The sequence below is a fragment of the Nyctereutes procyonoides genome, unplaced genomic scaffold (assembly GCF_905146905.1).
Source record: "Nyctereutes procyonoides isolate TBG_1078 unplaced genomic scaffold, NYPRO_anot_genome, whole genome shotgun sequence".
NCBI lineage: Eukaryota > Metazoa > Chordata > Mammalia > Carnivora > Canidae > Nyctereutes > Nyctereutes procyonoides.
The window spans coordinates 2728820-2744237 of record NW_026575032.1 but is presented as its reverse complement, the minus strand read 5'-3'; the positions used below and the strand labels follow the sequence as shown (position 1 = coordinate 2744237).

The 15418-nt window shown below is 36.0% G+C and overlaps 1 protein-coding gene across 1 annotated transcript in view; it reads right to left on the bottom strand.

The window, feature by feature from the left end:
• AFG2A (AFG2 AAA ATPase homolog A) overlaps positions 1-15418 on the bottom strand; it is a 326044-nt gene that overhangs the window by 50439 nt on the left and 260187 nt on the right. Inside the window, exon 15 of the mRNA XM_055317094.1 lies at positions 13023-13187. Within this exon, the coding sequence (XP_055173069.1) occupies positions 13023-13187 (165 nt within the window). The remainder of the gene's footprint in view (positions 1-13022; positions 13188-15418) is intronic.

Here is a 15418-nt window from a genome sequence, read left to right as displayed (position 1 = left end):
CCCTGGGCCAAAGGCAGGCGCCAAACCGCTGCGCCACCCAGGGATCCCTTCTCATTGTATCTTCACACGACCTTTCTTCTGTTAGAGCAGGAGGTCTTATTAGGGTCCCACACTTACTAATTTACTTAGCTCTAATTACCTTCTTATAGGCTCTATCTCTAAATATAATCACATTGGGGGGTAAGCCTTCAACATATGAATTTTTTGGAGACAGAATTCAGCCCATAGTAGACTACTTAAAAATTATAAACAATTACCATTTAAAAAAAAAAAAAAAGAAAACTTGAAACTTATTAGGCACTGAGATCTCCTCTCCACCCCCAGCCTGTGGCTTTCTTTGTGAAGTACATAAAATGGGAGCATATTCTCTTTTGCTTTAATCTACATTTTGTCTATTATATGACTATAAACATGAATTGTATACATTGATCACCTAAAGTACTGGCTGTCAAAGAAGAAAACATACAACCTTCATGGATGGCTAGCCTTTAGAGCGTGATCAGTTTATATATAGGGCTGTATTTAACACAGCTTTACAGATGAAGGTGATTTAGGCAGTAAGTCAACGGATTTTACCTATAAAGTTATGTTTAGGCTCTTAGAGGTCCTTAGGATACATCATTATTGGAGTAGCAAAAATAAAAGTTCAAAATAATACAGAACATAGTTATATACTATTTTATCCTGCAAGATATTATTACGGAAAAAAAATTATTATAATGGGGTCTTTTGGTACTAATTGCAATAAACCACTTGGGATAGAATCCAAGTCATACTGACATTAAACCAAATTTTATACTAAGCTAGATCACATTAAAGTTGAACTTCAGTGTGTTTTAATTTTTACAGAATTTATACTGTATAATATCAATCAAGTCTTGTCCTTGAGTTATTATGTCCTTAAAATTCAATTATTGATTTCTAGTTTTATATACAAGTACAAAATGAATGAAAAATATTAATGCTAACTGCTTTACATAATAAATGTACTAAAATTTTGTAAATAAATATTTTTGAAAAAAAAAAGCCTAATTTAAAGGCACAGAAAGTATAATATACCCATGAAAATATCCCATAGGGTTCGAAATTAAAGTGGACCAGACATGGCAGGAATTTTTTGATGTGCTATACAAAGCAGATGCAGAAAATTAACTTCATGAATGAGAAATGAAATCATAGCTTAAATGTTTTTTATTAAACTATAAATGAACCACCAGACCAGCTTTTGTGAACCTGTGCATGTGTGCATATTACATGCCAATTATGATCAACTAGGTTATATAACAAGAAAGTTCATTTTCTTTTTCTTTTCTTTTTTTTAAAATTTATTTATTTATTTATGAGAGAGAGAGAGAGAGAGAGAGAGAGAGAGAGAGAGAGGGAGGGAGAGAGAGAGAGAGGCAGAGACACAGGAGTAGGGAGAAGCAGGCTCCATGCCGGGAACCTGACATGGGACTTGATCCCGGGACTCCAGGATGGCGCCCTGGGCCAAAGACAGGCGCCAAACTGCTGAGCCACCCAGGGATCCCCCGAAAGTTCATTTTCAATGGACAACTTCTGGATTTATCTCCCCGCCTAATATCCAGTCTTGACACAGGCTTATGGCATACAATAACAATAACAACAACAAAATAAGAAATGCTGGGGACTACTGTTTTTATATCTGAGAGTATTTGTGTGACCTTTTATATTTTTAAGGATTCTGGCAAGAAGTTAATGTTAGGCAAACTAAATACAATTCTTCGTTTTAAATACAAAACTACTCCTTAAGGACTCTTTTGAAGTGAATAAAAATATGCCAAGGGCTACTTTTACTACCACTGAAAGAATGTCTTGCCCTAATGCCAAAAACAGTTTAAGTGATTTTTAAAAAATAATTCTGAAGAGAAAGAGAAAACAATTAATTTATTATTTAAAACTCCCATAATGGTAAATGTGGCATGTGCATTATGTCTAATGTCTTGAATAAGGAAACCTTCCTACAAATACAAAAAAGCAAAATCCATTTTCCAGATTTTAATAGCAAAAAAGAGAGTTAACTACTGTTAAAGGACACCAGCAATAATATTTGAAGGTTAAAAACATAGATGAAACAAAAAAAGAGAGTTCTGAAAGTCTTAATAATAATTCTTTCTACTTTTCTTTCTGGCTTAAGGTTAGATTTTGTTTTTAAATTTCCAAAACATAGTGAAAGTTAAGAACAACTTAATGATTGCACTACAATTCTGAACAACCATTTGATAGAGTTTTAGCAACATTTTTATAGAATGACGCCTTTGAGAATTCAGAATTACTGTCATTTGGGGATGAAGAACAAGAACATCCCTCTGTCACCATCAGACGCCTAATGACATATAGTGCTTTTGTCTTTAGTGTTAGATTTCTGAGCCTTACCTAAATACCTGGGTTTAATTCTAACCTAAATGAAAGGGCACAGTAATTGGGTATGCTTATTTCCTAAGTAATTATTCTAGGGGCGCCTGGGTGGCGCAGTCGGTTAAGCACCCGTCTTTTGGTTTTGGTTTGGGTCGTGATCTCATGGTCATGGGATTGAGCCCCTCATTGGGCTCTGAACTCAGCCCAGAGTCTGTGTGGGATTCTCTCTCTCCCTCTGCCCTTCTACTCATGCTCTCTCCACCTCCTCTCTCTGAAATAAATCTTAAAAAAAAAAGAAAAAAAAAAGAAAAATCCCTGAATTTTCTAAAGTTGCTAGGTTCACTTCTTTTAACCAACAAAATTTATGCTAAAGCAAGTTAGAATTAAGTTGTATACTAGTATTACCCTGAAGAATATGCTGATATAGGGATATTATGTTAACAGTTTATAAGGAAACACCAGCTTTACACACTTGAGAGTAAAAAATAGTTTATACCTTTAACAGGAAAAAAAATAAAAATAGGGATTACAAATGTTTATCAATATAAACTAGCTGAAATAAATACTGCATGTAACTATGAAATTCAGTTTGGCTTTAAAGAACATACTATTAAGACTAAAAAAATGAATACACATGAAACACTGTATTCATAAAATCTAAGCCAACTGTGGATATTTTCATATTAAAGACCAATTATTAAATAGACTGAATTTGATGATTATAAAAAATATAACAAAAATGACTTATTGAGCACTTGCTATACACTTACAAGGATGAGTCCCTTATGGTAATTGCTTCATCTAATCTGAAACAGATCTATGAAGTAGAGACTCTTATTAACCTTATTTACATATAAAGAAACTGATCACAAGGTAAGAAATGGGTAGACTAGGCATTTGGATTTAGATCTTTCTCATTCCATAATCCATTTGCTTAATTATAATGCAGTTTTGTATGTAAAAAAATATTCTTTTTAACTTTTTTTTTAAGATTGATTTATTCATTAGAGAGACAGACTGAGAGAGAGGCAGACACAGGCAGAGAGAGTAGCAGGCTCCTCACAGGGAGCCCAATGTGGGACCCGATCCCAACCCGAGCCAAAGGCAGGCGCCCAACCGTTGAGCCACCCAGGCGTCCCTAACATTTTTTTTTTTTAAGAGGAGAGAAAGAGAGAGGAGGGGAAGAGGGATAGACAATCTTAGGCAGGCTCCATGCCCAGTGAAGAGCCAGAAGCAGGGCTCAATCACACAACCCAGAGATCATGACCTGAGCTGAAATCAAGGTTGGATGCTTAACCCAAATGAGTCACCTGGGTACCTGGTAAAAAATATTCTTAAAAGAATAAACAGTTTTTACATATATTTGTGGCATTCTTTTCATATACGGATCAATTAGAATTATTAGAGAAATTAGTCTTCCGGGGTGCCTGCGTGGCTCAGTCAGGTAAGCGTCTGCTTTCAGCACAGGTCATGATTCTGGGATCCTGGGATCATCCAGCCCAGGGTTGGAGTCTGCTTCTCCCTTTGCTCTTCCCCTTGCTTGTTCTCTCTCTTTCTCTCAAATAAATAAATAAATAAAATCTTAAAAAAAATATTAGCCTTCTATTACCTTCAAATAACCAAACAAAAATATCCAACTCTACCAGAATTAATAGCATGCTTTACACATCTTTTTAAAATTGTGTTCCTCTCAAGTTAGTAGGACCCCTACATTTTATCACTCTTTTGAAGATGAAGAAACACAGATTAAATGTGCAAAAATTCTAGGGAATCAGCATGTGTCAATAGAGACTGTGAATCTGGAAGGAGAAACAAGGGAGAATGTTGTAATGCTTAAATCAGCATTACCACTGGCCTGAGTAATTCTTCATAGATATGGATTAGCCTGGAACCCAGGTTTGGGGACTAGATTATTAGGTCTTGACTAATTTGTTGCCTTGATATACTGCTTCCTTATAAAGAGTTTCAGTACTTGGTTATAAAATACTCTATTAAGTTTGTTGCTAGCCAGCCTCTCATTCAATGTCCATTTCCTTTCTGACTAATGCTTCTTGTAAGCTAACAGCAGCTTTAAACATCTGGTAAGGGGTCAGTAATACAGGTATCACAGCACAAGGTGTTCTGGAAAACGATTTGCTTTGGTGTAAACATCCTAACTAAAGTAGTATTCAGGTAAGTTGAATTAAGATTCTTTGTATTGCCAGTTTGAGTAGCAGCTGAAGTTTGGAAATACAGAGAATGTTTACATCTCCATATGTTCGAAGTTTTAAAAACTGTACATTAAAATGAACATGATAATCTCGTAACTTTCACTTACTTTCCTAACAAAGAGTTTAGGGAAAAAGACTGGTGGCTTATTTCCATTTTACAACACTTTTTATCATAATGCCTCCAGAATCACAGGTATTACACTTGACTATTTGTAAGGAAGTTGAAAAGCAGAGAAACCAAAGTTCTCAGAAAAAAAAAAAATTACTGGGAATCTCTGAGCAGGTAAATCTTCCATTTCCACTCAGCAGAAAATTGTGAAAATTTGCTAAGGAGAATCTTTATTAAAATCTGAATTCTATGCACTGTCAGTCTTCTAATCCTATTTTTCTGGTGCTACGATCAGGATCGCTTGGCCACAGTTGCAAGTAATATAGAGACAGTGAATGAGACCCTAAAATCCCAGGTTTCTAGAAACACAATAAAGGAAACAAAACCATGTTATGTATTTATGGACTTTAGGGAAGTCCATCCCTAGGAGACCCTTATATAATTAATTTAATCTATGATAGGTATATAACCACATAGATTTTCAAAACTAGAAAGGATCACAGAGACCATATTTCCACTTCCTCTGTTAAAATACGAAAACTGGGTTCTAGAGATGATAACTGATTTGACCCAACCAATACTGTAATACATGGCCAAGGTAGAATGCAAGTTTAAGTCTTGGCTTTTACAAAACTTCTTGACTTAGTATGTAGATTGTAAAATTGTGGGCACAGGGGAAGGGAAGGTGTGGTGGCCTGGCTTGAAGTTACAGCCTAAATATCTGCTTTCAGTATATGCTGACTTTTGCTCTGAAGGTTCTATCACAATTCATTTGCAACAGGGTAGCCACATTTTAGCAACTGAAAAGAGCTGTGGAGATTAAATGTGTAAAATGTACTCTGAAGCACATGTTGGCCCTAGGACCTTATATATATTCAATGTTATATGTGATAAGATGGCTCAGAGCGCATGATGAACCTGACTTTCAACATTTCAGTCATTTATACCAGGTGCTGCACCTCACAGCTGGTTTAACATTGCACAAAAGATATCTTTTTTGTTGTTTTAAAGAAAGGCAGATTGTTCAGTGCCTCATTTGTGTGTCTTGAGTCTTGGAAGCTTGACTACCCTACATTCTCCTACAAATGGTACTTGAGAGCTCGTCTGGGAGGTTCTAGCAGTGGAGCACAGTGACTCGTATACCTTTGACCAAAGAAGGGTCCTCTTCAACTGAATGCACACCTTTGGGAGGGATGCATGTGGAGTGGTAAAGGAGGAAGATATCCACCTAGCCAGCCAGATCAACTGAATCAATCCTAATGATCAATGGGGTGACAGATGTCGCAGCCAGATCACCCTCACACCCAAAAGACATCTAATATTTCCATCTCCCCCAATAATTTGTAATAAATAATGAATTCCCATAATTTATCTCACTCACAAAACATGTTTGTCCAAGGGTTCATGAAGCAAATCTTAAAGACCCAGAAAGTAGTTTATCTACTTGGGATGTAAAATCTAAATTTCTTTATTCAATGAATACATATCAACCTTGTATAAGCTACTGTGCTAGGAACCCTGAGGGATATTTAAAAGTGGATAAGCCAAAATGAGACAGCCTTATAGAGATGTGAAGGTTGTGTCCATACAAGGATGCCCAGCTGAGGGGGTGAATAAAGACTGAAATGGGGACTTTATGAAAGCTCATGCTCTGCTTGACAAACCTTTTGCCCTGCAGGTAACTGTCATCAACTGGGGCAAAGGAGTATCTTTTTCCAATTCACATAATAGTGCTGGATAGACTAATGGTGGTTTTAAGTACAAAACGCTATCAATCTTTTGATGACACAAGTTTGATCACAACATTTTTTATTAACTTTTTCAATGGCTCTCCAATGCTTAAAGGAGAAAAGCAAGTTATTCAAGGTCCTTCGTACTGGTCTCACCTACTTTTCTTGTTTTATCACCTACTACTTTTATATGCAGACTCCTTCTTCTAGTCATATTTCAACCTTTAACCAAATCTAGGATGTACCATGTTCTTTTATGCATCTCTGCCTTCCTATCAGCCTGGAATGCTCTCTCCCCAGCTCCACTTGACTTAGGGAACTCCTATTTACTAATTAATACTCAGATCAACTACCCTCTCCCTCAAATCCAGCTAGCGTGAGTCATACCCACTTCTTTCTCCCATAGTATTCAGCCATCATTAGATCATGCCACATGAACACATGATATGGAACTTAGTCATTTTTATGTTTTCCCTTCAAAACTGCCAGTCTTATTTTCACCATCTGGAAAATACAGTACATGAATAAAGAAAAACATAGTTCCTAACTTGAAGTAGCTTACACTTATTTGGGAAGTTGATAACAGGGTAACTAAAAATAATCACATATAAGATATGTACACCTAAAAATGTAAAGATGTTTCATATCTGTTGCTTAGTTTGCTAAGTCACTGTCCATAAGAGTAGGCAAATCTTACTAAAGATTCAGATATGTCAAAGAGAATAATGAAACACTTTCAAAGACTCCTCAGTTGACTCAGAGGCATGAAGAGATTATGAAGAGTCTTTCAGGAGGAGTTGAAATATTTGGTTTCTGGTCCTGGGTTTGTCAGTTATTCACTGTGGGACTTCAGACAAATCCATTGTTTTTGCTTGGCTCTAGTTCTCTTGGCAGAGGACTGTTCCCCACGGGTTAAGATACTCAAATCAATAACGTATACAAAAACACACTTAAAACTAGAAAATGCCACTTTAGGTGAATGTTAAAATTGACATTTTTTGTTGATAGAATGACAGATTCAACACATAAATTTGACTCATCTAACATTAATATCCACTGAGTGTAAGATACTGGCTGCTTCGCTGGACTCCAAGGAGTAAAAAAACTGGTTTCCATTGCAGAGAATCTTACAGTTTGTTTTGGGGAGACAAGGTGGCTGCTCATATTAAAATAACTATCAGGAAAAAATGTACAAAGAGCTAAACAAGTAAAACAGAAATCAGCGTAAAAGAGGTCAAAAAGAGTAGTCACTTCCAGGGACCTGACTTCCAGTGATCATGATGTTCTAATGACAAAGCAGTGATTTCGGTAGGTTGTGTAAAAAAAGAGTATTTTGAAATTCGGGGGCATAGAGTTTTAGGATAAATGCACAAAAAGGAGTAGAGAGGTAACAAAGATCTCAGATAAGAACAGTAGACCAGTTGGTTACAGCAGTATGTGTTCATAGGGAAGTTTCCAATTAAGCAGGACAAGTAGGCTGCAAGACAGTGTACAGGAGGTTGCTAAGTACTGTGGTACTCTGCTTCACTCTGGGGGCAGGAACACTGCGGCCAAGCCTCTGCTCCCTAAAAATACTAACCAGAGGGCCTGAGACAGGCTAAAAGGTCTCCTTCATTATTATCTCAGATGCATTGTTAGATAGAGTCAATCTATGCCAAATTCAAATACACTGATCCTGATTTTTAGTTTTGGGGAAAACTGCCACAAGAGACTTCATGTAGGTAGAAGTACAGACACCCTAAATGGCAATGATTTTTTTTATATATATTTTCATTTTGTTAGAGAAAAGAGAGAATGTCAGAAGGAATGTTAATCAGCAAGATAGAAAATTAATTTAAAGTTCTCTCTTTATTGTGACTAGAACCTTCTTGAATTAATGAAGCACATCAGAAGGTAATTTTTAAATGTCAAGCTGGCATTAAGACCTTGAGCAATTAGATACAGAAGGGCAGAGACTACAAAACAAAATCTAGGGCAAGACATGTGATTTAGTAAAACAAGAATAAACAGACTTCACATGAAGTTAAAGCTTTTTAAAAATATAGGGTGAAATGTATTTAACAAATTGCTTTAAAAAGACTTTCTAGCACTAGGTCTCAAGATTATCCTAAAAATCACCATATTAAGCAGATGCTATATTCTTTAGAAAAGAAAAAGAAGTAACTCATTTATAATTTAGCTTTTAGATACATTATCTGGTTATTGAGACAATGAAAAACATTACCATCTTATAGCAACGTCATCCAATACTACAGTGGTAAATATAAATACTGAACAGATAAGAGGAACAAAGAATAAAGGGATGTAACATTTAGGAGGCACTCTTCATGTGTCACACACTGTTTCTTAGTGCTTTTATATTTATTTATTACCCCATTTAACCCTCAAAACAACTGCAAACACTTAATTTACAAATGAGAAAACTAAAGTCCAAAGAGGTTAAATAACTTTCCTGATGTCACTCTGAAAGAAAAAGACTACAATTTAAAAGTCTTACTCAAATGCACCATCAGAATTCTTTTTTGTCTTCCCTTTACTGCCTCTCTTGGAAGTTGAATCCTCAAATCTTGATGTATGAAATAAATGCTAGGATTGCCTAAATTATTTATAAAATCTATAACTGGTACCTGGCTCTTAGACATATTATCAATTTCACTTAATGAGATAATCACTAACAGAGGATAACATCCAAATGCAAATAAATATTCAACTCAAATTTTACAGATACTAGTTGTCAGCCTAAGTCAGCAAATTCCTACACAGAGAGGAAATTATCTTATTTGTCACTTCTGTTCCCAAGCACATGGTGCATGGGTAATGGGACCGGTTATGCCTTTCATGTGCATATATTTGTGACTCTTGATTTCCTGTTGGTGGGTAAGATAAAAGTTTTCCTAAAGTAACTAAGATAATTGAATAAAAGACAAATGAAAAAATGAAATGGAATCTGCTACAAATAACTTAAAAAACAAAAATCAAAGCAAAAGAAAACAATAGCTATAACCAAAAAAGACTTATTATTTCCTCCTGAACTGAATTCCCATCTGCTTTTAAATGGCAACATGTTTTTCTATTAACTGGGAGCTACAGCCAAGAAGGCAAAGACAATGAGGTTCTGGCCACCCGGGAATGGCAGGCACAGGGATGGCTGAAGGATGCTACCTGCTTTTAGCCTCTCTGTGGAGGCTGCTCCTTAGTGACCCTATTCCTCTTCCAGCTGGCAACAAATTTCCCCTTGGAACTCTCCTGAAAATTAAGAAATAGTGCAGTTCTCTATACCCTCTCCAGGGAGGGAAAATAGATTGGGGTGTAAGGGGCTATTTGAAACACTGGGCCTGTGTTAGCTTTTAAGAAACAATGTCGACTGGGCAAAATAAAGCACTGGGTTGAAAGAAAATATTTTTAAATAGTAACTCTCCTCTATTTCAGTCATTAAAAGTACCCATATCGTCTCCAATCACTCTCTACAGCTTTTGTGTTTCTTTCTTTCTTTTTTAAAGTAAGTTCTATGCCCAACGTGGGGCTTGAACTCATGACCCCCAAGATCAAGAGTTTCGTGATCTACCTCTGACCCAGCCAGGTGCTCCTCTCTACAGATTTTTGATTTAAAAATAAAAATAAAAAAATACTCACTACAGTTAAACATTTTGTATTTCTAAAAGACAGACACTGATGTCAATAATTTCATCATCTCTGGCTCATCTGGCCAAATTCTTGTTCATATAGCTAATAGTGTATAAATTAATATATAATACATCATTATATGAATGATATATGAATGAATAATATTGATGATACTACTCTCCTGTGAAGACAACTAATTTATCAATATTTTCATTTTATACCAAAAGTGGCCAATGACACACTTTCTAAATCTGAAAAAATAGCTATGGCTGTATCAGGGTGTATTGCTACAAAGTTAGAGGGCTCTCCTTATGATAATGATGAAGGAAAGTTTAAAAATCTTTTTTCGTTTTCGGTTTGTTAAATGCTTGTTAAATATGTACTGTGTAATAGGTTTTGTGCTAAAGGTTCTGGCCTTAGACTGAGGAGGAAATAAATTAGTTACATCAGTGGGAAAGCACTGGTCTGAGGAGGTTCCAGCTTGAATTTGTCTTATTGCTAAAACAAAAACAAAACTTCCAAACTAATCTTGGCTTTCACCAATGCTGTACCATTTTCATTCTGATGGAAAGAGGTGGGGGGAAAGATGGGATCTTATATTTTATTTGAAGCTCAAAGTTATATATCTTAAATTTCCTATTTGTTAATTTTAAAACTGTTAAGATAACCATAGTTCTCTTCAAAATATAGGGCTCCTATGTGAACTGCCTAAATAATTAGACCAAAAAAAAAAAAAAAAACACAAAACAAACAATATGGAACAAATCTGTCTTGCCTAAATCAAAATTCCAGAACTACTAAGATATAGCTCGGAATAAAATTTTATGAAGTTGTAATGGATTACATGTATATAGATTATAATTAGACCAGGGTGGGATATACTTCCCTCACCCAACCATTATGGGACCCAAAAGTGTAATTCAAGGAGGGACAGAATTTTCTTTTACTTTTCTCTGTGACTATTTTTAGAAGATTTGATATAAAAATTAACAAAAAATGAATGTGCTTATATAATAGATTGAATAAGACAGGTACTAGCAGCTGGTACAATAATTCCTGGCACCAAATGAGTTTTTTCCTTTCAGCCAAACAGAACCTCACTGGCTTTGATTTTTGTTTAGCACTTCTATGTTACTACTATGATTTACTTCAAAGCGAGAAAGGCACATTTATACCTTGCTGACTGCTTTTCCATTTCACTCTGCTCAACTGAAAGATTTATGGTTTCTTCTCTTTGCTGTTTCCTATAAACTAACATATCATATACATGATCCAGCCCTTGGTCTCACATCAAAAACTGAATTCTAGAAATGCTGGGGCAGTCATTTAACAGCAACTATATATTCATTTTAACTTAATGGACAGTCATGTCAAGAAGATGTTCATAAGGATTATTTTTTCAGCTAGGACTTTAAAAAAATGTATGTACTTCAACTGCTTCTCAAGGTAACTTTCTACATGATTCCCCCACTCCCCTCCTGCAATGAAAATGAAAATCCTACAGGGGGAAAATCAAATGTACACACTTCATAGCTGAGACAAAATAATGAGGAGATTTGGGATTTATTTTGGTTGCTGTTATTAGCTACGACTGAATGATACATTCAGCCCAATGCTACACGTGAATTTACCTACAATACTCTCTGAGTACGCTAATTGTCTATTATGTGTTAATCTCTTTGGCTTTTTCAGAAGACAGATTATAAACAATAGCAAGCTGTCAGAAGAATATGGAGTCTCAGTCTGCTGGATAATTCAGAATAAAATGAATTTATAATTTCTTATTTAAAAAATATTAATTTCCCAGTATAAATCTGTGTCAGTGGTATTCAGAAGATATTTCTATGTTGAGGACTACAGTCTGTCCTTTTTTGAGAAATGCATGTAGAAAAGATGCACAATTCTTTTAATGGAATTTTATTTTGTAAATAAAAATGGCCTAATAAGCAAAAAGTTGCTAGGGACAGGAAAAAAAAGTTTCATATTTTCACAGAGGTCTTGCTGTTCACAGCTAAGGACAGACTGTCCCTTTTACAGCTTTTATTTTTTATTTATTTTTAACTTTTATTTGAGAGAGAGAGAACATGAAACAGGGGGCAGGGGCAGAGGGAGAAGCAGACTCTCCACTGAGTAGGGAGAGCCTGATGTGGGACTGGATCCCAGGACCCTGGGATCATGACTGAGCCCAATTCAGCCACTTAACCAACTGAGCCAGCCAGGCGCCCTCTTTTACAGTTTTTATGAGAGAATTTTTGTTAATATATAAGTAAGCCGACAAAATTTTCCAAAATGATTAAAGGTAGTAATAATATAATCTCTCTGCCAAGTCTTGTACTTCTGAGCACTTGTATGATATCCTAATTTCATTTTTATGATCTCTATAAGAAAATAGTATGTAAAGTTGTGTATTATTTCCATTTGATAGGTCAAGAAATCAAAATTCAGAGAAACGTGTGAATAGTTGGAGCTGATGTATCAAGAAACCCCAAAGAAGAAACATCTACTTCTAGTCCACTGTTCTCCCCACTATACCATGTTAATTCTCTGAAGACTACTTTTTGAGAAGTAACAGAAGCCAAGTAAAAACAACTGAGATATAATAGAGGCCGGGTAAAATGCAATTTAGTGATTACCTGTCATTTTTTTTTTTTTATTATCTGTCATTTAGTGCATTTCCTGTTTTAAGATTTCTTAACATACAGTTCTTTCTTTTTCTTCTTAAAGATTTTATTTATTTATACATGAGAGACACAGAGAGAGAGGCAGAGAGACACAGGCAGGGAGCCCGACGTGGGACTTGATCCCAGGTCTTCCAGGATCATGCCCCAGGCCGAAGGCAGTGCTAAACCGCTGAGCCACCCAGGCTGCCCAATGGATAGTTATTAAAACAGTTGGCAGGAAGCAATCTTTTTGCTAATGACCCCAACCTGCTGCTTTCCTGCCCCCGAGGTATCTTGAGGAGAACTCTCTTACCTCCGCTCCTGAATATGTATCTGTTTGGAAGATGAGTTCATCCAGATTCACGTCATTACTGATTGGCATAGAGTGAAACTGCAGGTTAAGTATTTCCCTTCTTGTTGCTGCATCTGGTAAAGGCACATAGATGATTCTGTCAATTCTTCCAGGCCGCATCAAAGCCTACAGGGAAGATGAGACAATGCAGATTAACCAAACTCAGAACTGACATTATGCATGAAAGGTACCAAAGAAAGGGGGATATCTATAATCTCATGAATAACCAACTATCACCCATAATTAGCACATAAAACAAGTGCTAGCGATTTCTATAATCTATTTCAAAGATTCAAACAAATAATGTTCAAGGTACTTTTGAAAATAGCAAAACAATGCTTCTGAGGGGTTTTCTGCTTCTCAGCAACTGTCAGGTCAATAAAAGATGTCTATTTTCTCTTAGGGAAATGTGTAATATGATTTGTATTCACTGTATCAAAAGACTTTTTTTGGGACTTCCTGCAATAACTCTTAAAATATGGGTTAAGCTGTTTGAGAGAGCCCTCAAAATAGCACAGCTCTGATAAAAGAGTACTTCTAGACCTGAAGTAGTCAAATGAACTTCCTTCATATTTTATTTGAGTCTAATGCCTAATGCCTACATTATCTTAGAGCTAATGAATTAATCTGTTCAGAAAATTTTACTGAGCATTCACTATACATTAGACAGTGTTCTTGATACTAGAAAATAGCATGAATAAGATAGATATGTGTAAAACTGATGGTGGTGATGGTTACATATGTCTGTGGATATACTAAAAGCCACTGAATTAAATATTTTAGATGGGTTAAATTTGTTATGTAAGTTCTATCTCAATAAAGTTATTAAAACAGATACAGATCTAAAATATGTGTGTGTATTAAGGGGCTGGGGCAACTTTTAGTTGGGGTAGTGAGAGAAAGCCTTTCTGAGGAGGTAACTTAGGCAGATACCCAAAGGAGTCAGCCTTAGAAAGATCTGGGGGAAGAGTATTCAAGGTATCAAGTAGAGAAAGCAAGAATGACTGATATGTTCCCAGAAAAGAAAAACGAAGAAAAAAAAATCAGTGTGGTAGACTGGATGAAGGGAAAAGAGGTAGGAAATAAGGTCTGAAAGATAGTCTCATAGGCAGGTCTTAAGGCTTTAAAAGACATGGTAAAGAGTCTGGATTGTATTCTACTCATAAAGAGAAATCATTGGAAGGTTTTAAGTAGAAGATGAACTGGTATGATTTATGTTAAAAGATCACTCATGGGGGCAGCCCTGGTGGCGCAGCGGTTTAGCGCCGCCTGCAGCCTAGGGCGTGATCCTGGAGACCTGGGATGGAGTCCCACATCGAGTCCCACATCGGGCTCCCTGGGTGGAGCCTGCTTCTCCCTCTGCCTGTGTCTCTGCCTCTCTCTCTCTCTCTCTCTGTGTGTCTCTATGAATAAATAAATTATAAAAAAAAAAAGATCACTCATGGGATGATATGTGTAACTATAGTCCCAGAAGGAAAGAGAAGATTGGGCAGAAAAATTATTTGAATAAAAATGAGTCAAAATTTTTCCAAATTGGTAAATAAACAAATTTAAGGAGCTCAGTGAATCTAAAATTAAATATAAAGAAAACCACACCTAGACACGTCATAGCAAACTGCTGAAAACCAAAGACAAAATCTTGAAAGCTGCCAGACTGAATACAGTGAACAATAATTTGAATCACCAATGACTCTCAATCAAAACAATGAAGGGCAGAAACCAGCAGAACAACATCTTTAAAGTGTTGAAAGAATAAAAATGTCATCCTAGAATTCTTGTACCAGTGAAAATATTCTTTAATAATGAAAGAAAAATTAAGTCATTTTCAGATAAAAGAGAACGAGAAAATTTGTTTCTAGTACAACTGTACTACAAAAAATGCTAAATGACATTCTTCAGGTTTAAGAGGAATAACCTAAGATGGAAAATTGATTCTTTAGGAAGAAATGAAGAGCACTGGAAATGAAAGACCATGAAACTGTACATGCCTTCCACCTTTAAAAAATTACTCTTGGTGCTGACATAATCAGAAATGGCATTTCTTGAAGATTTAAGAGACACTTATAGTGAAATACAGCACATTTCTATATGTGCACTTTTGAATGAAATACCCAGAAAACAAGGTTTGATAGAAGTAAATACAGAAAATAAGGAAGGGGATCCCTGGATGGCTCAGCAGTTTGACGCCTGCCTTTGGCCCAGGGCGCGATCCTGGAGACCTGGGATCGAGTCCCACATCGGGCTCCCGGCATGGAGCCTGCTTCTTCCTTTGCCTGTGTCTCTGCCTCTCCCTCTCTCTCTCTGTGTCTATCATAAACAAATAAATTAATTAATTAAAAAAAAGGATTTTACTAAAA